Here is a 21519-nt window from a genome sequence, read left to right as displayed (position 1 = left end):
TGAGCGTCTGTTAGCATCTCACTGGGAGCCTTCCTTGCTTCCAATTCAGCAGAGACTAGTTGAAATATGTTAATGCCATTCGTCACATTTATAAATACAATATGATTTCTATTTGTATTATGTGTGTTCTGTTTATTAATTGCTTGAGTCTACCGATTTTTGTTTATGCCATCGCCTTGTCTGTCTACCTTGTTGATCCCTCTGTCCTACTACTTTCTTTTTACTTTCTTCCTCCTGTCTTTCTTTAGGTGGATATGAACCTGAATGGGGAGAAGCAGCAACCTCTAAGGGCAAAAGACATTATGATCAAACGAGAGATGGTCTCCCAGTACCTCCACACGTCTAAAGCTGTCAGTACCAAAATAAATGTTGCTAATGCAGTATGCTGTAGGGAATTTGCAGACAGCTTCATGCAAGTTTTTTTATTTTTATTTTTAGCATTGGCTAAAATCAGTACAAGTTACAGAGTTGTGTCCTTTATATTCCATATTGTCCTATGCTAAACACACAGTGCTACATATGGGTTTTTGTCATATTCACTTTCAAAACTATTTGAATGAAGCATGACGTTGTGAAGTGTTTTCAAGGCCAAATAAAAAAGAGAGGTCAGATTATACTATTATATACTATTATCTTGGACTAATTGTTCAGATAAATGTGCAGTCAAAGGCCTTTCCTTAACTGTGTGTGTTCAGGGATTGACTGTGTTTCCAAGACTGGATTGTTATAGACATTATACACATGTATTCTCCAGTGAAATGTAGATTCAATGAAATGTCACAACCATCATTAGGACCAGCTACGCTTTTAGTCGTTGGGTGAATAAAAACAGCAGGTGTAATGTAATCAAACATGGTGAAAGCAAGTGACTCAGAGGACCTACATAACCAAGCACAGATGGTTGCTGCGGAGTTCATATAACTGTGAAATAAGCCTGTTAAGAGAAAATCCTACACACAGTACCCTTTAATTCTGCAAATCAAAATTTCAAATTAGGCTTCCATGTGGAAATAACACCAATTACAACCTGTAAGAAGCTGAATATAAATGCAATACACAATGTGATTTTGTGTTTGTTGATTAGGGTCAAAACCAGAAAGAGAGCGCCAAATCGGCCATGATGTACATCCAGGAGTTAAAGTCAGACTACCGAGACACACAGCTGCTGAGCTGTCTGGAATCTCTGCGAGTCTCTCTCAATAACAACCCTGTCAGGTAATACACACATATGCTTACATACAGATACATGCAGTGAGTAAAAAATAAAACCTTGAACCAGATCAATTTAGTTTTAACCTTCCGGTGTGGAGTCCAGACCTCAGTCCAATTGAGACTCGACTGATCTTTCATGATACCCATGTAACTTGACAGAGTTTAAGTAAAATCTCAAATATTGCAGTGTGTTGATGTGCAAAGGTGATACAGGCCTATTCATATATGCTTCAGTTGCTGCTGAAGAAGCTTCAATGGAATACCTCACACAGGTGATCTCCATTTGACTTGCTGTATTATGTGACTTCTAAAAACAGTCCATACTTGACCACTGATCGCATTGGGCCTTTAAACTTTGCCGTTTAAAGGCCCAATGAGTAATTATTTGACCATATTCTGTACATTACAGAGTTTGACCTTCAGATAAAAAAGTTGTTTTTCAACTATCATAGTTGATAAGATAGGCCTGTTATTTCTTTATTTCAAACATTACAGCACCAGAAAACATTAATATCTAAGTTTAAGTCATCTGGTGTTAGTCTATTTTTTCAAAATACCTCTAAATCAACTTGGGGATGATTATGATGAATTTTTGGACACAGGATCATGTCCCTGTATATGAGGGTGGGGAGCCTACAGGCTACAGCATCAGCTACATACACAAAATAACAACTGATAATTGTGCTGTTGTAAAATCATTAGAGCCTACAACACCCACAGGAGAGAATATTCCTTAAGTTTTATTTAAGGCAATTGTTTTAACAAAACAATTGGCATCATTAAAACAACCCACATTGTTCAACATTATGAAATTTATATTAACACCAGAAATACAGGTAGGTCATGTTAGTCCTTTAAAAAAAAAAACATAGCTATCATGTCCAACTGTATGCAGTATGTCCATGAACCATCCAGTCATTATCAACAATTAAGCGCACATCTTTTTTTTTTTAAATAAGTTTAAAGGCGTACCAAGAAGACAAAGCAAAAGCTTTAAACTGAAGTGGGAAAATTACATTATAAATAAATAAATATTTTTCAAGAGAATGGCAATGGGAAAAGCCAAGGGGGGAAAAAAAGCAATAAAATGTCAAAAGCACAGTGTACTAATCATGTGGTCTTGTCACTTCCAGTTGGGTGCAGAACTTTGGAGATGAAGGGCTGGCCCTGCTGCTGAATCTGCTAAGAAGACTACAGGAGGACAAAGACGAGTACCCGTGAGACACCTTAACCTCAGAAAAATAAATTGTACTCATTAGCAATGTGTTTGTAATGTCTTTCTGTATGTCTTTTCTCTCATCCACCAACTAGAATGATAGGAGTGAAATGTCAGCACGAGATCATTCGTTGTCTAAAAGCCTTTATGAACAACAAGGTAAGAAAGTTGACTGTTTCTTTAATCTCGTCAAGATGCCTAATCTTATTTTGGTATAGCTTCACATAGTTGTTGCATGTAAGTAATATAACTAGTAACAGAATCCATTTTTATCCCATTTTGTGTCTTTGTTGTAGTGTAACAGTTCTTCCTCTAGAGGGCATTATGAAGTCAATGTGACCAACTTCTGTCAGTTCATTATAATGAATACTATTAACCTTTGAGAGTGATTTGAGTTATCAGTGTGGTGATGGGCCAGCCCTAGGTAATTAGTATAAATGTCTTTGAAATATATCACATTTATTAATAATTACACACCGGTAATTGAGTATCAACAAGGTGGTACCTGCAGGAGACAAATTGATTCCTATTGTTCAGATGTAAACACTATAATTTGAACCATGAAAGCCTGGTCTTTGCCTTGCTGCAGAAAATAAACCTTAAATGACTTCACCTCATTCTGCTTTCTCTCTTCCTACTTCCTTTCTCTCCCCTTTTAGTATGGTCTAAAATCCATGCTGGAGTCAGTTGAGGGAATTCCTCTGTTGGTCAAAGCCATCAACCCTCAGGTGCCACATATGATGGTGGATGCTGTCAAGCTCCTTTCTGCCATCTCAATATTGGAACAACCTGAGAACCTGTAAGCATTAGTGGAATTCTGACACCATGTCATTTAATAAGTACAGAACAGAAATTATGTCTCTGCACAAGCAATTCCTTCCCACAGTTCTGGAGTCTTATATGCAACGTTATGCTAAATTACAGTCTTGAACTGCTCTATTGGCAACAGTTAGCGACCTAGCATTGACATAAATAATTGAGTAATTGCCTATCATATTTCTTTTCTCTTTTACCTGTATGTCAGGTTTCAATGAAAACTGTTGAATAAAGCAACAGAATGTACATTGTAATTCTGCATACATTTGTTTAATGGCAAATTTTGTATTCATGTATTGATATTTGATTTAACAACATGTAGCAACATTTTATATGATGTGCATAACTGTCTGTTTTTTTTGCAGTCATGAGCGTGTTTTGGAGGCCATTACAGAGGAGGCAGAGAGACGGGACATCGAGAGGTTCCAGCCTCTCCTTGCTGGCATGAACAATCACAACATTGCTCTTAAGGTGCACATGCACACACATACTTTAAGAATTATAAATCCCCATGTGTGTTTTTGTTGACAAATGACACCAACCCAGCTGCATTTGATAGACAGCACTACTCGATGCAATTTGCCGTGTAAAAGACTTACTCAGCGGACAATGTGTTTTTGTATTATAGTTATCATCTATCCAGTTAGTCTAAATTGTGAAGCTGACTTTTTGATATATATATTTTTTTGTTTGTTTTTGTTTTTAAGGGTGGCTGCATGCAGCTAATAAACGCCTTAATAAGCCGGGGAGAAGAGTTGGACTTCAGGATCCATATTCGCTCTGAACTGCTAAGATTGGGACTCAGAGACCTGCTGACGGTACAGAAAACATTCTCTATTGATGTTCTCTCAGAGTGACTCTAACAACACACACATTTGCAAATCCTTACTCCTCATGTCTCTCTCACTCTTGATGCCTCTGTCTTGCTGACTGGCTGACACACTTATGTGCTTTGAAATTTCTGTCCAAACTGTCCAAACTCAATGTTTGCCAAACACATCTGTCATTCTCCCCCTTGCCTTTTCATCCCTCTGCCTACATCCCATCGCTCTCCCTGCAGGAGGTGCGAATGATAGAAAACGAAGAGCTGAGGGTGCAACTCACGGTGTTTGATGAGCAGGCTGAAGATGACTCTGAGGACCTCAAAGCACGTCTTGACGACATTCGCATTGAGATGGAATATCCTTCCACCTGGCAAAATTGTTCCCCTGTAGAAATTGTCAGGGTCTACTTTATGACCTTGAACATCTATATAGGCTACCTGGTAACTTTGCATGCTCGTGGTTTTGCGTTTATGTTACTTTGCTAGTTTGAAGAGTGAAGTGAATAACCTTCATAATTTATTTTTTATAATGAAAGAATATGTATGATTCACACAGGATAAATAACTATATGCATGTATTCCCTTCATTATAAACATGAGTCTACAAGGAGCAATCTACACAAAATCAGATTGCCCCTTTCTTCCCAGTTAACAGCCTGACCACTTACTTTCTTCCAAGATGGATACAAAATTAATATTTTCCTACGTGATAAGCATAATCTTTCAGGCTCTAGGGACATTGACGCTGTGTGGACTTTTTTACATTCAAAATCTGTCTTTGCCAATTAGCGTCTTACAGACATTTGCTACTCATCTGCAGTGCAGTCAAAAGCAGCAACACATCCGGACACTGGTGGACTTTTACCATGAATTATTGTTGTTGTTATTATTATTATTATTATTATTATTATTATTATTATTATTATTATTATTATTACCTGTTTTTGTTAAACAGATTAGAGTCAGTCCAATTACTACTTAGCTGAGTATTAATATATTTTGTTGTATGTGGACTTGATGGTTCATTCTACTAAACTTTGATATCACTGTGATGCATATCTTACCACTTTGTGGTGAGAAAACGGGACCTGAAATGACCCCCTTAGTAGCTATATTCTAAGCAAATATGGTCTATAATGAGTTTGTCCTGATGTGACAAAGACACATATTTGCAGGGAATGATGTATCTTTATCTTAATCACACAACGCGTTCTGTTGTAGGCTCTTTGACTTAGTGTGACATCCAGGATGGACAGGATTTTGATAAAAAGAAAGTCACCCTTACTGTAACAGTGTAGTTTTAAAAATGACTGCTGTAATTGTCCTTTATGCTTTTGACATGCAGTTATAATCTTCAACACCAGATGTCTCCCTGGGGTAGCCAATACTAGTGCCCCTTATTTAGATACAGTGTAAACCAGTCCCCCAGGAAGTGCGCCAGGCTTTGAAGCAAATTGAACATAGCAGCCAAACGGGGGAATTGCAACCTTACATGATGCCCTCTGGCCAAAAAAGACTTTTCCCCATAGACTGATATGGTAAAAGAGATGTCTGTAAATCAGTGGATACATTTTTTTTTATCTTCACAACCCCTGCAAAATGATGCAATCATAATTTGATCCATTCTGTTCGATAACATTTGGAAAGTCTAGAAGAGCCGCTTGATTAAATCATATAATCCCCATTCAAATTAGAGCAGCGCTAAACCGGAATTAGCCGGCTTGGCCTGTGGAGGTCTCTAGTGCACCTGCTCTATAGGCCGGACAGTGCGAAAGCAGAACCCAAGATCAGGGTATTTTTAGGCGCCATGAAGGCTTCGTGTGTCGAACGATGTATCCAGGTCTTATAATACATCCACGGTGTAAACACAGTCTGCCTTCCTCACAGCAACACTGAACGAACACTGAGCTCAAATAGATTTTGATAACATAAACATATTTTTTGTGTGCAGAAATATCATCACACTGTCCCTATGCAACAAAGATTATCAGATAGTCTACAAGTCTGGTCTGTGTTAGACTTTTATTTGACTGTAATTCTGATGTGTTTAGTTGTGTTGCTCCAAGCCTTGTATAAGTATAATGCAGCAACAGTTGGTGCAAGACTATTCAGTTGTCACTGATTGTTGAAGATGTTGTGTATGGAGAGTTATATATTTGTGTTAATCTCTTTTATAAATTGTGTTAATTAAGCCTTAACTGCTTTTGCTTCACTGATGTGAGGGAAGTGTTTGAGATCCTAGTCAACACTGTGAAGGACTCCAAGGGCGAAACCCACTTCCTGTCTGTGATGCAGCACCTGCTGCTGATCCGTAATGACTATTTGGCCAGGTAGCACATGAACGTACACACACTCATACATGTCGTTACTCTCTCACACATGTGCCTGCTCACACATTCACATATTAGAGCTGATATATTGTTTTGTGACAAGAGACTAGATATCGTATCATCTGGACTGTTCTATCATTGTGATACATACATTGGCATGCAAGCTGCTTTAAAATTCTAGAACTCTAGGTGTACTCTTGAATAAAAATTAGGAGGCAGAATTTAGAGTCCTGATTGCAGCATAATACTTCTATTTCATATACATACAGGAAAGTAGTTATGGAACTGTCACCAGCAATTTATTTTGCAGTACCATGCAGTCTGCCAAAATAACCATGACAAAAGGAAAACTTAAGAAGGAATTTTTCCCTTTCTTCATCCACCTCTCCCTCCTCTCAGCCCTGTCCTCCATTTGCTGTTTGTTTTCTAGAGCACCGTTCAAAGGCTAAGAAATTAATACATGCAAAGAACTCCAATTCCATTTTAATAGAAATGAACGCCATCACCTCTTATCACCAGAAATATGCTAATGTCTCTCCCTGTGTCTTCCAAAGCCCTTGGGGGTTTAACTAGGGAAACAGAGGAGGAAGGAAGAGTGAATAATTGAATGACAAGAAGGGGGTAGAATAATGTTAAGGACAAGTCAAAAATTGCACGGCATAGTGTATGCACATTTACACATCTATGTCTACTTTTACATGCAGCTAAACAAAAGGGGGGAATGTGTTGCCTTACTTAATGTCACAGAAAACAGGCAAAACCCAACATGTGCAGGCATGCAGACCTTTGATTTGAGTTAGTTGTGTTGTTGGTCGGTGTTTTCTTGATGGTATCAGACAGGCAGGAAATTGTGGTTTATTTTTAACACAGTTTGGGGAATCTATTGTGAGTATGGAAAAGGTAGGTTGGCCCAAACAAATGGTCCCAGCTGAGGTCTTTTAAACTTTCCTCTCTTCCATCCCTCCCTCTTTCCTATCCGGCTTTCTCCGTCCAGGTGATCCAGTGGCACACAATAGAGGTTGTCTGTAATGCACTGCACAGAGAGACAGGAAGTGAGTGTGGGAGTGAGAGCTGTAGAGTGGCAGAAAATACAGCTTGATAATTACAGAGATGAAGAGAGAAGGGAGGTGGAGGGCGAGACAATAATAAAGAAGAAATTGAGAGTTGAGGTAAATTGCTAGGCAGATGTTGAGAGAATGAGGGAGGGATGCACAGGGAATAGAAGGGTTAGCATTTGTGTGGGAATGAATGCTAGAGTACCTGCTACTTTGCTATTTTTTTCATTCTTGGTCTCACTGTGTTTCAATCCCAAGTGGAGATGGAGGCCTGAGAATTTACCAGACTACACAAATGCACTCATATGAATGGTTATACCTCTAGTCATACACATACTTTGCATGTACACGGACTCTACATGGCTTAATAGATGTAGTTTAAAAATGAAATGATGTGTGTATTTATTTTACGATTTAGCTTAATTTATATAGCCTTAGGCCTACCAACCAGTTTTTTCCTAATATACCTAATATCTAAATTGAATGTGTTTTAGGCTGGTGAAGAATGCCAGATTTAGGATGTAGACTAATCTATTTCACTTTACTCAGTTTTCAAGAATGACACTAGATGTCTCTATCGCTCCACGGATAAATCTAAGCTTAGGAGGAAAAAAAAACTTGAAGTATATTGAAGGAGTGGAACAAGTGTTAGACAAAGGCAGAGTGACTAAGAGAGACGGGGGAGGGCGGGAGACAGAATAAATAAAGTATTGAGTTTGTGACTCTGGCAGCATCTAATGGGGTCAGGGAATAAGACACCTTCAAAATTGAGTGTCTGTGTGAAGCTGGCTTGATCAGACACGGTGTGCTGGACATACATCAACACACTCTCACGAACACCGTTGCACACAATCAATCTTTGTGACAAGAAACTCAAACTGTCATGCTCACACAGACAGCCAATCTCAGTTGCAGACAAAGACGAAGTGACGAAGCATGTGTGTTCACACATTTGTCGAAACAAATGAACCAACTTGATCTTTGTCAGTCCCATCCTCTATTCACGTAATGTGCCAAATTTCTTATTAATGCAGACTCCTCTGGTATTGTACAACACATACATACACATCATTGTGGAGACAACATGCACAGTATGTTGTAGAGAATGAGACATTCTCTTCTTTCCCCAGCATATTAACTCTATTTTTTCTTTGTTACCCTCCTTCCATCCTTCACATCTTATCTTTCCCCTGTCTCTCTCCACTTCTTTCTCTCTGTCTCCCAATCCATCTGTAAATCTGTCACTCCCTTCCTCCTGCAGGCCTCAATACTACAAGTTAATAGACGAGTGTATCGCTCAGATCGTGCTTCACAGGAATGGAGCGGACCCTGACTTCAAGTGCCGTAAACTCAGCCTCAACATTGAAGGCTTGATAGGTGAGTTGTTAGACCAGAACACCCATATGATCAAGTCTTTCCTTTTCTCTCTCTAAGAGTACATGGGGCCGTCTTGACCATCAACCAACGCCCTTAAAATGTAGAGCTTTATGCATGCTTTTTCACAGGCATTAAGGACCACATTCACGTAGACCAGAAAAATCAAACATTGTGGCATAGTGCTGTGTGAGTTGAAACTTTCAACCATATTTCACTTTTAGCCTACCCCACTCCAATCACTGACACAATTGCTTTTGTGCTGTCAAGGCTATTATACCTGCTTTATGTAATTTAACCTTAATTTGGTCATTATACAATAATGCGATGTATAATACATTTGATAACCATGGTTGACAAATGTGTAGTGGCCCAGAAACACCACAGGGTGGACCCAGAGAGGGAGTGTGTGTTAGTGTGGGCTGAGTTGTGCGACAGGTTTTACAGTCATAGGTTGGTGGTATAAAATGCACTTTATCAAGAGGACAAAAGCTTTATCTCAAACTAAGCCACCCCAGAGACTGATGTCACAATATAGTAGCTGAGATTTATTTGTCCTCTTCCAATGTTTGATTCTTGACACACAATGATAGATTGGTGAGATGGTAACTCTCAGGCACTGGTGGTGGATGTATTAATATAATAAAAGTCAGTCATCCCCTCTGTTTAGAGCATAGGTTCACAATTTTCCAAGTCTGTCTTAAAAATAATCGTCAGGTGCCCAAATGAACATTGAAATTGGTATTGCTTGCTGTAATCATTCCTCTTTTTTTCAAACAAGCCAAGATCCTTTCCTAATGCTTTTCCAATGGGAGTGATGAGGAACTAATACTACAGTCCTCATTCTGTGCAAAAATACATCCCAAAGGTTATCTGAAGATAATATGAGGCTTCAACAGTCTAAGTTAATCATATCAAGCCTTTTTCAGTACAAAGTTCCCTCTTTGTGTTACTATGCCTCCACTGCAGCTCTGCAAGAAAACAGTGTCGGGGGGGAAACAGAAAAAGGGAATTCTAAAAAGACTTTGAAGGATACTCACTTGATAGTTTCAGACTGGTGTAAGCCTCATATTGGCTTCAGATAAACTTTGGAATACACTTTTGCACAGAATGAGGATGAGTAGATTTAGATTAGAAAAGGATCTTTTATTGGCCAGTATGAAAAAGAGGAATTATTACAGCAAGCTAAAACAGTTTTGACTCATATATGGGCACCTGACTATAGTTTTATGACAGACTTGACAAATTGTGAACCTATTGTCTAAGTGCCCATGAGCAAGACACATAATCCTACAGGGTAACACAGAAAGTATTATGAGGGCCACTGATCCATGTCATTTCCTGTCACTCTATTATATACACGCATGAAAAGCTGAATTTTGGTGAAAAGTGGTGCATGTGGTATTGTGGACGTGAGTGACAGCACTAAATGTTGACGAGGAAACACCTGCTGACTATAGTAAACTAAAGCAGAGCATAATGGAGGTGCAGGCCATGTCTCAAGAGTTCAAAACTCCTTTATGGCAGTTCTCCGTTGCTCACCGCAGGAGGCTCTAATTGCACTGCTTCTAAATGCGTCCTGACACACACAGGCTGGCTGGCCTCCTTTAAGGCTGCCAGAGTTATTATCGGTGGAAAGCAGCCCAATTCTGCCCTGCATGCATTATTTAGTGTTTTTCTTTGAACTCTGAAATTCAGCACAGTTTTTCCCCCTACATTCTGGCTCCCTTAGTGCTCTCTATTCGAAGTTTGTCCCATTTCCCATTTAGCCTAGCCACCATGACAGAAGTAACACCCTTACACATCCAATAACCATGTAAACTCGTACACAAAAGCACACTCTGAAAATGATGTACGTGGGTTGGCATATTATTTTCAAGTTCCTTCATCCGGGAAAATCTTCTCTTTCACAAAATAGATTTCTCACTTTGCTCTTCCTTGCTTACCAGCTTATCTAGATATAAGGCATCTTGCATAGTTTCCACTCCTTTTTCCACTAGCCATATTTCCATGTAACTGATGAAGATTCACACTTTGTCTCTTCACAATCTGTATAATTCACTTTCTATAAGTTTATGCAATTTCTTCATTTTCTATTTTAGCTTTTCACAGCTCTGTGTTTCTGCTATCTATCTGTTTGATCCCTCTTCTGGGCATCATGATTAGCTGTCTTTGATCCAGTGACTTTGTGGCATTCATCTTCAAGCTAATTAGTTCTTTTACTGCACATGCTCGGTAAGCCCTTGGGCACTGAACCACCTGTAGGCCCTGCAATTATTCTGGAAAATAACCCTGTTGGTCAGCCTTTGTTCTCTCACCTTGTCCTTTGCCAAGCAAAACCTCTGATAATGGATTACTTCCAGACTGTTACATGGTCTTTCTATTTTGAAAAAAAGAATTTGATATTTGTGTGAGATGTCTTTCCCATCAAGGGAAATTAGGGTGCTCCCATCTCTCACACATACACACAGTCAGACAAAGGTGTATGTATTGGAGGCTTAAAAGGTAATGATGTGTAGAAGCAGCATGCAACAGATGGCATCCTGTTGTAATGAGATGCCAGCACAATCTTCTCATGGATCTTGACTTTGAGTAGTGTGATAAGGGAAAATAGGGAGACCAATAGGATGCTTGCTCTGTGTGTATTCATCTGTTTGTACTGTAAATGTATGTGGGCACACAGCATGTGTCAGACGGAAGGGTGCGATGTCTTCACTCCCAGACGTGTGCAGGTGCGTTGTCTGAAACGTTCTCATTTCCTTTCTTCTGTCCTCTCTGTTTGTCCACAGACAACATGGTCGACCAGACCAAGGTGGAAACTAGCGAGGCCAAGGCAGCTGAGCTGGAGAAGAAGGTGAAAAACGCACAGTATAATTTACATTGAAAATCATTAACACACACACACACACACACACACACACACACACACACACACACACACACAGACATCCGGATGTCAGGTTTTGCTTGCCCCTCACCTTCCGCTCTCTGTGGGCCAGATGTACTAACACTTTTGCGCCCACTTCAGGCGTATTTGTTTCGCAACGTGTGCGTAAAAGCATGGCGAGGTATGTACAAACAGGCCGCACTGAGGTAAAAGCACAGACTGCCTGTTGCGGGAACGGAAAATGGCAAATTGCGCTTTTCCGTGTCATGCATATGTGTTCACGGGAGGGTCAAGGGGAAAGTGGGAGTTTCCCATAAAGAGATGGGAGGGGAAGCGTAAAGTGCGCCTAATTATGTATTACGTTGTATGTACAAAAAACGCCCGTGAAAGCGCGCCTCTATTTCGCCTCTTAAAAGCAGGTGTAAACCTGGAAGCGGGTTTCCTCGCATATGCCTCCTGGTGAAATGGCAGCAGTAATCCGAGCAAGACGAAGACATAGGCCAAGGAGACGAGCTGAAAAGATTTTTGCCACAAGGATCGCACTTTTTCAGTTGAGTGAACAAGAAATCATTAAGCGTTACAGATTAAGCAGCCATGCAATATTACAGTTACTGAAAGAAATCAAAGATGACATAGAATCTCCCATTCCATTCCAGCAGTTGTTAAACTCCTCGCTACATTACCAATATTGGCATCAGGATCATTTCAAACAGTCATCAGCAGTGGGAATATCGCAGTCTGCACTCAGCCGTATCATAGCACCAGTACTTAACGCTTTGCTACAGCGCAATTTACGGTATAGTGTGCGGAGAAAGGCACTGATTACCCGATGAACTGCAGGTTTGGTAAATGCGACGTAAACTGAAGTATCACAGCATGTGCTTTCTGCGGGTTGGCCATGGCGCTGATAACACTACATTCGCAAATGTACGTACATCTGGCCCTGTTGTTGCCGTTCTCAAAACCCCTGCGATACCGGAAACAACAACAAACTTCGAGCTAGCAGGCCACACGCTGAATATGGCAACTTTTGAAGACCATTTGGACTGCGCAATAAGGCAGGCCTGCTTGGCTCTTTAGGAGAATGATTGTAAAGATTTACAAGGAATTTGTTTATGGCGTTTACTATCTAATTGGGACGTATTGGGACCGATTAATGGGGATTGCTGTGGACGGATTACACACGGCGATACACTGGTAAGAGCAAATTACTTTTAACCATGTATCCAACTAATTTAAATATCTCACATTACTGTATTGTGTGAAACTTCATTTAATATTGTATGAGGCGTTTTCTTTTGTGGGTTGCAAATGTTTCACCAAAACAAGTTCCTTCCCAAGACTATTTTGCAGAGCCACCGCCACTGCGTCATGAGTTTAGCGCCGCCAAGACAATTGTGATTGGTTTAAAGAAATACGCACACACACACACATTGGGATTGTAATGAAATTCTATGCGTCAAGTGTTTGTCTGACATGGGATGACAAATGAGAAAAAGGAAGGGACAGCAGGTGACTAAGAGAATGAGCATACACATGTTTGACAGACAAATACTCTTACAGGCTGCAAAAATGACACACACACACTCACACAAGGTGGTAAATGCCTTGATTGCGGTGTGCTGGTGCCCTGATATTTCTGTCCCAGTGACAGGATAATTGCATAGAGGGAGCTGAAACTAGCCTTCATTCACACAGATATAAAGACACACTCCCACATGGGATCATATCCATTGACCACAAGCACAAATTACGTGAGCACCCTTGGATTCATTTTCGTTAACCACATACACACATACACCATAGTGCTAGTTGTCTATGATGGGGTAATTGCTGGCAGTCTCTTTGGCAGGAATTAGGGATGAGGCTGTCGGGATGCTGACAGCGAGAGTAACGGATCTGCTGTCGGCAAATTAAACAGCCATGTGTGTCTGTGTGTCCGTGTAGGCATCTATTTAAATACACTTATCCTGTTGTCAAGTGTTTAAAAAAAAAAAAAAATCCTTGAAAATCTAAAAATTGGGGGTAAAATGTTTTTCTATTTCTTTTTTTTTATGGATGTGAAGGTTTTAAAATGGAAGTGAGAAGTGAGCTCATACAAGTACACTGAAGCATCCTAACTCAATAATTGACACTAATTTGCAGTGTAAATTATACAATGAAACTAAAAGCATTAGACTGCAGGAAATGGCTTCTAAAGGTCTTTGAAATACAGAAACTGATGCAGCTTTAAGAGGGAGGCGGACGCCTGGGTAGCTAGATAGTTGATAGAGGTTTACTCCTCGACACAGCGGCCGCGGGTTCGACTCCGAGCTGCGGCCCTTTGCTGCATGTCATTCCCCCTCTCTCTCCTCTTTCATGTCTTCATCTGTACTATGAAAATATAGGCCTAAAATGCCCAAAAAATTTTCTTTAAAAAGAAAAAAGAAAAGAGGGAGGCTAAAAGCTTGTGCACGCAAACACGCTTTGCTTCCATATTTCATTGGATAACCCTGGTGTTTTTTGTAGCATCAGGTTTGATATATATTTGGTGTAATAGTTTTATTTAATTTTTTTACTGTTCTTCAATCATCCTTTAAATGAAATTATTTATAAAATTCTTTGGCCTTTGAAGACTTCTCGCTCAACGTAAATCCTGTGGTAGTGCCCCTTTTTAATTGCAGCAACACTTTATTAATTCTTTGTTCATTTTACACAGCCTTTATTTTATAAGAAAAATGCTTGAGAATATTTTAAGATATTCAAATAGTAATTCAGGACATTAATATTCAGTATTTCATTTTTTGAATTATATGATTAGGATACTCAGAAATTAAAGTTTTTAGCTCATATTGTATCAGTATATTCCTGTATGCATGGTACTTTTATTTGCCGACTGAGTCTCATATCCAGAGGGAGAGATTTGTTGTCCAGGTAGATGTGGGGGGTCACTTGCGGTACTGCATAGGTAAAAGTTCACATGATTAGCTGAATATTAATTACACAAACGTATCAGGAAAACCATTTCCACAACAATGGCACAGTATCTGTGCAGTCCTGGTGCCAGTGGGACCTTTTTAGTGCCTAATGGAGGTCTGAGAAAACATTGTTTACTGCCATCAAGATAATGGTTCTTAAAGTTGACTGCTACACACAATTTGTAAAGTCACCAAAAAAGTCTATCTAGCACTTTTACAATACTGCAACTGTATATGTCTCTCTCTCTCTCTCTCTATGACCCTTTACATGTGTGTTAGCTGGATGCAGAGTTGACAGCACGCCACGAGTTGCAGGTGGAGCTGAAAAAACTGGAGGGTGACTATGAGCAGAAGCTGCAGGATTTAAGCCAAGACAAGGAACAGCTGGCCACTGCTAAGCTAGAGCGAGAAAAGCACAACCAGGAACTACAACAACAGCTAAGCACTCTGCAACAACAGGTAAACACTCATCCACCCACCCACCCACCTGTCTATGTGGGGCTCAATGCCTTTTTAATTTCAAATAACTAGATTTGTAATAATACGATGTTTGCATTTTAGTGTTTTTTTTTTTATTTTATTTTTTTTACTGTGGAGTATTGGGTCACGGAGCTAAATGTGAAAACTTCTCAGTGCGTTTTTGATGTGTGAATTAATCTTAAACACCTGAATTCACTGAAATAAAAATGATTTGAACCAAGTATGACAGAAATCTTGGTGGCAAGTTGACCAGCTCAAACAGTACTTCCATCATTGCTTGATGCCATTATCAATATTAAAGAACTGGAACATTAGGACAGATTCAATAAAGATTAAGTTAGATCATTGAGTCTTTTTAAATGTCCCGGAAACGCACAAAACAGAAACTTCTGCTGAAGCCGCAAGAAGTAAAATATTTTGAAGCTTAGAGAAATACAACATTGCAGAAGTCTAAGCACCAAAAAGTTGTCCAACATCTAAGCACACCCACACAAACACAGAAGCTCCTGGCCTTAAATGATTTAGCCAACTGCTAGCATGGCATGAAAAGAGAAAAAAAACTAAAAGAATATCATGAGTAGAAGCCAAATCCTTTAGAGATTAAGAAACTCAGTAAAAACGTGGAAAGTGGGGGAATGGGAGTCTAAAGAGTGAATAAAGGGAGAAGAAAGAAGAAGAAAGGGAAATGATGGAGATGGGAAACTGAAATTTTAAGGCCAAGATACACTGTGTGTGTGTGTGTGTGTGTGTGTGTGTGTGTGTGTGTGTGTGTGTGTGTGTGTGTGTGTGTGTACACATACAGTAGGGAGGCAAAGATGAGGATTGTTTAGCTGTCAGTGTCCTGCTGCCACACCAGCTGGACTCTGCCTCACAGTGACACCCAAACTCACAAACACACCAAGTGACCCAGAACAATCTGCCTCGGTGCATGTGTGCTCATAACCACATGAAGATGTTCCTCTGTGTGTTTTTGTGTGCGTCTGTCAGTAAGAGAACTACAGAGCTTCCAAAATGAGCTTCATCCAAAGTGGCTGATGCCAGCAGAGTCATCGTCTCGCCATGCGAAAAGCCCAAACACACGCATATGCACACACAGTTGTCAAACGCATCAACAGCATCACCAGCCAGGCATCAGACAAGCTTCTCATACTAAGATGGCTCACTTTCTCTGTGTTTGAGGCACTGCCCATCGAAGATTTCTTCACATGTAGAGATCTCTCACTGTCCCTCCATGTGATGCCGTGCCCAACTCTTCATCTGCTGCCTCACTAAGAAAACTTGCCTCTAAGGCCCTTGATGTCTGTTACTGTCTTCTTTTCAAAGTCTGAGGAGACGACACAAACAATTTGTTACGCTGCATACAGACCCTCTTTGACATGCACACTGTTTACACTTCACACACCTAAGAACACATACAGTAAATAAACTTATCTATACTTTAATCCTTTATATCGCATAAAGTATATTCTCATTTAAAGCCCAGTCCTCTCATAGGCCAGTATTAGCTGGCTGACTTTAATGACTTGGACAGTTTTCTCAAGAATTGTCGCCTCACTGATGTAAATACTGAGATTAGTATTTCAATGTTGAAATTAAAAATTGATTTCACCCTGGCTTCTAATATAGAAGTTTGTTCTCCTCCTTAAAACTTTTTCTTTTAAATTCCTCTGTGGACTTAATTCCCCCCTCTTATGTTTTTCTCACTGAGCCTTGTCCTCCATTCTCTCCCAAAACTCAATCCTGCCCAGGCTTTAATCCTTTTCTATGTCGCTCTTTCGCCTCTTTTGTTCTGCTTATTTTTTTTTTTTTTCCTCAAATCTAATCACTCTGTTGGCATGGCTATTCATTGGAAATGGTGGAAATTGCCAATGCTATCCAAATGTAAGAAATAAACAACAAACAATATACTGTCAAGTCATGCTTATGTGATACATTACTGTATATGTTGTCAAGATTTACAGTAGTATGTCAAGTAGTATTTTAATCAATATTTATGATAACCTACTGTATCCTTACTTCCCTGCAGATTGAAAAGCTGTCTAAAGATCTGGAAGAGGCCAAGACCAAAGTAGTCACAGTTACTGTTCCTGTGCCAACACCTGGTTTCTCTCTTCCACCTGCCCCTCCTCTCCCTGGCCAGAATGCAGGTATGCCCCCTCCACCTCCGCCCCCACCCTTACCAGGCCATGTAGGCATGCCTGTTGCCCCATCCCCTCCTCCTTTACCGGGTCATGCCACTATTCCTCCCCCACCGCCTTTACCAGGCATGCCAGGACCTCCACCACCCCCACCTCTCCATGGCATGCCTGGACCTCCACCACCCCCGCCTCTCCCTGGCATGCCAGGACCGCCACCCCCTCCACCCTTCCCTGGGATGGGACCTCCACCACCACCACCACCTGTGTTTCCTGGCATGCCCCCTCCACCACCAGGCCCAGGCATGCCTCCACCTCCATCATTTGGCATGGGGGGCTGGGGTCTCGCTGCACCACCCTCACTGCCTTATGGGCTCCAGCCTAAGAAGGAGTACAAGCCTGAGGTCCAGCTGAAGAGAGCCAACTGGAGCAAGGTCAGTCCTAAGATAGATGGTTCAATATATTATCAATTTTCAAAAAGTGATAGAAAAATTGTCAGTTATTTATCTGGTGATGTAAAATATTATGGACAAAAGAAATGTGCAGTTTTCTTGCTTTTTATGGTCCTACATTCTTTGATTCATCATATGATTTAACTAACCCTTTATAGATTACACCTATGTAGGTACCTGGCTTGAATACTAAGCTTGAATGTTTTAATTCCCATAAAGCCATTTTTGTTGGATACCTCCTGCAACAGATGTTATTTTAGATGGCATCTCCAGAAATGTCAACTTTTAGATCAAGTTGCGATTGCTTGTTATTGTGATAATCTGTCCTGATGCCAAAAAGTAGGCCAGTGTTGATGAGTTGGTGGTCGGCTAATATAACATACTGTAGTTCAGCTCCTTATTATACCATATGCATAATGCTAATGTAAAAACAAGGAGGGATTTTATTGTAAATAATTCTAATGCAATTCATAACTCTAATAAAGTTTGTATGTATTTTACTTTACTACGTTTTACAATACAGTTTGCTCAGGTTGTTCTTTAGTGTGTGCAACAGTGTGAGAGGAATGTGAGGTGGAGCTTCAACAGTGAGATTGTGGCCAAAAGTGACTTGCATGCACACATTATCTCATGACCATGTGCATCATGTTCTCCTCCACCCTCTCATCTGTGATGGTTAAAACATCAAACCGGCCCTCTGTCTTTCTTTAGCCTAAAGCTACTGTTTAATGGCTTCAGCAGACTTCATCAGCATTTAGCCTCTCTCTCTCTCTCTTTCTCTCTTTCTCTCTCTCTCTCTCTCTCTCTCTCTCTCTCTCTCTCTCTCTCTCTCTCTCTCTCTCTCTCTCTCTCGGGCTGGTGAGAGTGTTTGACGAGGATGTCACAGAAATTGCTTTTTAATAAGCCTTCTTCTTTTAACTGCGCCACTGGAAGATAATTAAATTGCTGCTAGAAAGGACAGTATTCTTTTGTAATTTAAATTAGCTTTTTTTTTTTTGCTTGGTCTCATTCTTCTTTTTGCGCGCTCTCTTGCTTTTCTTTCTTGCTCCTTCAGCTCATCCCCATATCACATTTCCTTCCCCTACTCTCTCTCTTCTCTGTCCTACGCCCCCATCCCTGAGGCTTTGTCCATAATGAAAGGACTGATATCTGTAAATTTACTACCACTGCTTTTTCTCTCGCTCTCTCTGTTTCACTTCCTCTATTTCTCTTTTCTTTTAATGAGGACACTCAGAAAGTGAAGGAAAAACATACAAAGTTAATTGTGAATAGTGACCAGAATAAAGAGAGAGAGAGAGCGCAACATCAAGACAAAGAGGGGATACAGAGAGAGCACCCGAGTAAGGGTGAAGAAAGAAAGAATAAAGGGAGGAAAAAAAGCGGAACCCTCTGTATTTCTTTGCATTTCTGTGTGTGAAGTTCTGATGCTCAAGATGCTTTGTGGTAGAGACAGTGTCCGAAGATTAGAGAAGATAACTACCTTTTTCCTCCTCTTTCTTTCCTCTTTCTGCCTTCCTTCTTTCACCCTTCTCTACACCCTCTACTATCATAACCTCGCCTCTTCCTTTTATGGCTGTTTCTTTTGTTCTGCCGACTTCTTTATCTGCTCATCTCATTGTTTGCCAGGTGCACAGATGAACATTTTGGGAAAATTGAGTCAATTTGATGATATGATTATATAACGGATACAATATATCTCTCTTCTTCATTGTATCTCCCTCTGTCTCCCTTTTTCTCTGTGCATACCGCGTTTCTCTCTCTTAGATCGGACCTGAGGACCTCTCTGAGAAGAGTTTCTGGACCAAGGCAAAAGAGGAGAAATTTGAAAACAATGAGCTCTTTGCCAAACTCACCTTGGCCTTCTCCTCACAGACAAAGAGTGAGTGTGTGGCATGTGTGCTTTTACTACTGCTGGTATTATCATGTTGTGTTTCACAGTAATGAGCAATATGTCTTTCTCTGTTTCTCACCTCGCCCACATCCCTCCCCTCTGTCTATTTCAATCCTCCTGCTCTGCTTCCATCAGCTACTAAAGGTAAGAATATCACGCACATACTTCCATTTAGTTCTTTTTTTTTTTTCCACACCTCCTCTCCAGTTTTTTCACCCTTCTCTTCCTGTGCTTGGAGGACACACTGCACATTTACATTATTCAGCAACACTGTGTCAAAACAGCATCTCACACAAGTTCATGAATAAACCACCCACACCTGTGTTTGTGTATGTGTTCATCTTCTAAAAGTGCCTGTGACTTGTTGTGCAGACCCTGGGTGAGATGGTGAGATTTGGGGACAGAGGGAGAGATGGACAAAGAGAGGAGGGTAGTGGGAGGGATAAGGAGAAGGTCACTGATGTCCTTTGACTAGCCACCTGCTGTCCTGGCACAAAGCGCTGACACACAGACGTACGCTCACACACGCGCACCTGTCCACTCCTATCACCTTGTCCTAGTGTCACTGAGCCTTCTGCTCCAACTCCTCCATATTCATATAACCAGGACACCAGGAAATCACAGACTGTGTGTGGCTGTGGGGGGGTTTGGTGTGGGTTGGTTTAAAAAAAAAAAAGGGGGGGGGGGACGGGGGGGGGGGGGGGGGGGGGGGGGGGGGGGGGGGGGGGGGGGGGGGGGGGGGGGGGGGGGGGGGGGGGGGGTGGGGGGGGGGGGGGGGGGGGGGGGGGGGGGGGGGGGGGGGGTGGGTTGGGGGGGGGGCGCGCGGGGGGGGGCGGGCCGGGGGTTTTTTTTGTGGGGGGGGGGCCCCGGTTGTTGGTTTTTGTTTTTTGGGTTTTGCGGGGGGCGGCTATAAAGACACTGTGGCCTTTTCATAGCCAGCCCCACACGTGTGTGTGTGTGTGTGTGTGTGTGTGTGTGTGTGTGTGTGTGTGTGTGTGTGTGCGTGTGCGTGTGTTAGAGGGACCAGGTCCAGTGTGTTTAGTGTTGTAGATTTTCCTGTGCTTCTTGAATCTGTTGAAGTTTGGTAGTTATGAATAACACATTCTTCAAGACAGAACTGGAATTTTATTGAGCTGTTGTGTAAGCATCTTATGTTTTTGTGAGTGTGTGGTTTAATTCACACTGTGTCCGTGTTGTGTATACATGTTTGTGTGTCTGGCGGCGCATGCATACATGCCCAATAAGCAACCAGCCCTGGTTATGCAGATTGACCCTTCACCCCTTGTTCTTCCTTCTCTTGCTTAAACACACCGCTCAAAGCGTAATACATTCCTGCTGACCTCCCTATCCTTCTCCTAATCTCTCACCTCTGGAAGCCCGGCTTCACTCTTTCTCATCCTCCTGTTTCTCCTCGTCCCGTGTCTCCCATTCCTCGTTACCCAGCAAACACACAGACACCACACCGAGTCACCGCTGACCATTCCTGACCTTCCTTCCTCCTCTCCATCAGCTGCCCAGCAGCGCTGTGGGGGTTACACGCACGCACCTCAGAAAAGAGACGTGTGGGGGGGTAGTGTGCTCAGGGCAGGGTCAGGGGTGTTGCCCTCTGAGCCTCATTGGAAGAGCAGAGAGCTGATGGTGGGAGACACGCCCTCTGGCTGCACATGGCTCTCATGGACACAATTCCACACTTTGACACACACACATACACACACACGCAAGCGTACATATATGTTGTTATTTCCACAATCTGTATATACCTAGTTATATATCTTGATATCTCTCTCTCTCTCTCTCTCTCTCTCTCTCTCTCTCTCTCTCTCTTTCTCTCTCTCTCTCACCCTCCCTCTCTCTCTCTCATTGAAAACAGGGTCAAGATCAGTAGTTTAGC

The 21519-nt window shown here is 41.3% G+C and overlaps 1 protein-coding gene across 2 annotated transcripts in view; it reads left to right on the top strand.

The window, feature by feature from the left end:
• LOC120566601 (protein diaphanous homolog 1) overlaps positions 1-21519 on the top strand; it is a 113222-nt gene that overhangs the window by 34669 nt on the left and 57034 nt on the right. For both annotated transcript variants that reach the window (XM_039813132.1, XM_039813131.1), the window contains 15 exons: positions 249-350; positions 1085-1215; positions 2346-2429; positions 2524-2587; positions 3088-3227; positions 3610-3715; positions 3952-4062; positions 4305-4423; positions 6281-6397; positions 8714-8829; positions 11616-11680; positions 14950-15129; positions 17177-17719; positions 19502-19616; positions 19764-19772. In XM_039813132.1, coding sequence (XP_039669066.1) covers positions 249-350; positions 1085-1215; positions 2346-2429; positions 2524-2587; positions 3088-3227; positions 3610-3715; positions 3952-4062; positions 4305-4423; positions 6281-6397; positions 8714-8829; positions 11616-11680; positions 14950-15129; positions 17177-17719; positions 19502-19616; positions 19764-19772 — 2002 coding nt within the window. The remainder of the gene's footprint in view (positions 1-248; positions 351-1084; positions 1216-2345; positions 2430-2523; positions 2588-3087; positions 3228-3609; positions 3716-3951; positions 4063-4304; positions 4424-6280; positions 6398-8713; positions 8830-11615; positions 11681-14949; positions 15130-17176; positions 17720-19501; positions 19617-19763; positions 19773-21519) is intronic.

Source organism: Perca fluviatilis, chromosome 10, assembly GCF_010015445.1.
Source record: "Perca fluviatilis chromosome 10, GENO_Pfluv_1.0, whole genome shotgun sequence".
Classification (NCBI taxonomy): Eukaryota; Metazoa; Chordata; class Actinopteri; order Perciformes; family Percidae; genus Perca; species Perca fluviatilis.
The sequence above is the reverse complement of the archived record's forward strand: the minus strand, read 5'-3'. Positions and strand labels throughout refer to the sequence as shown.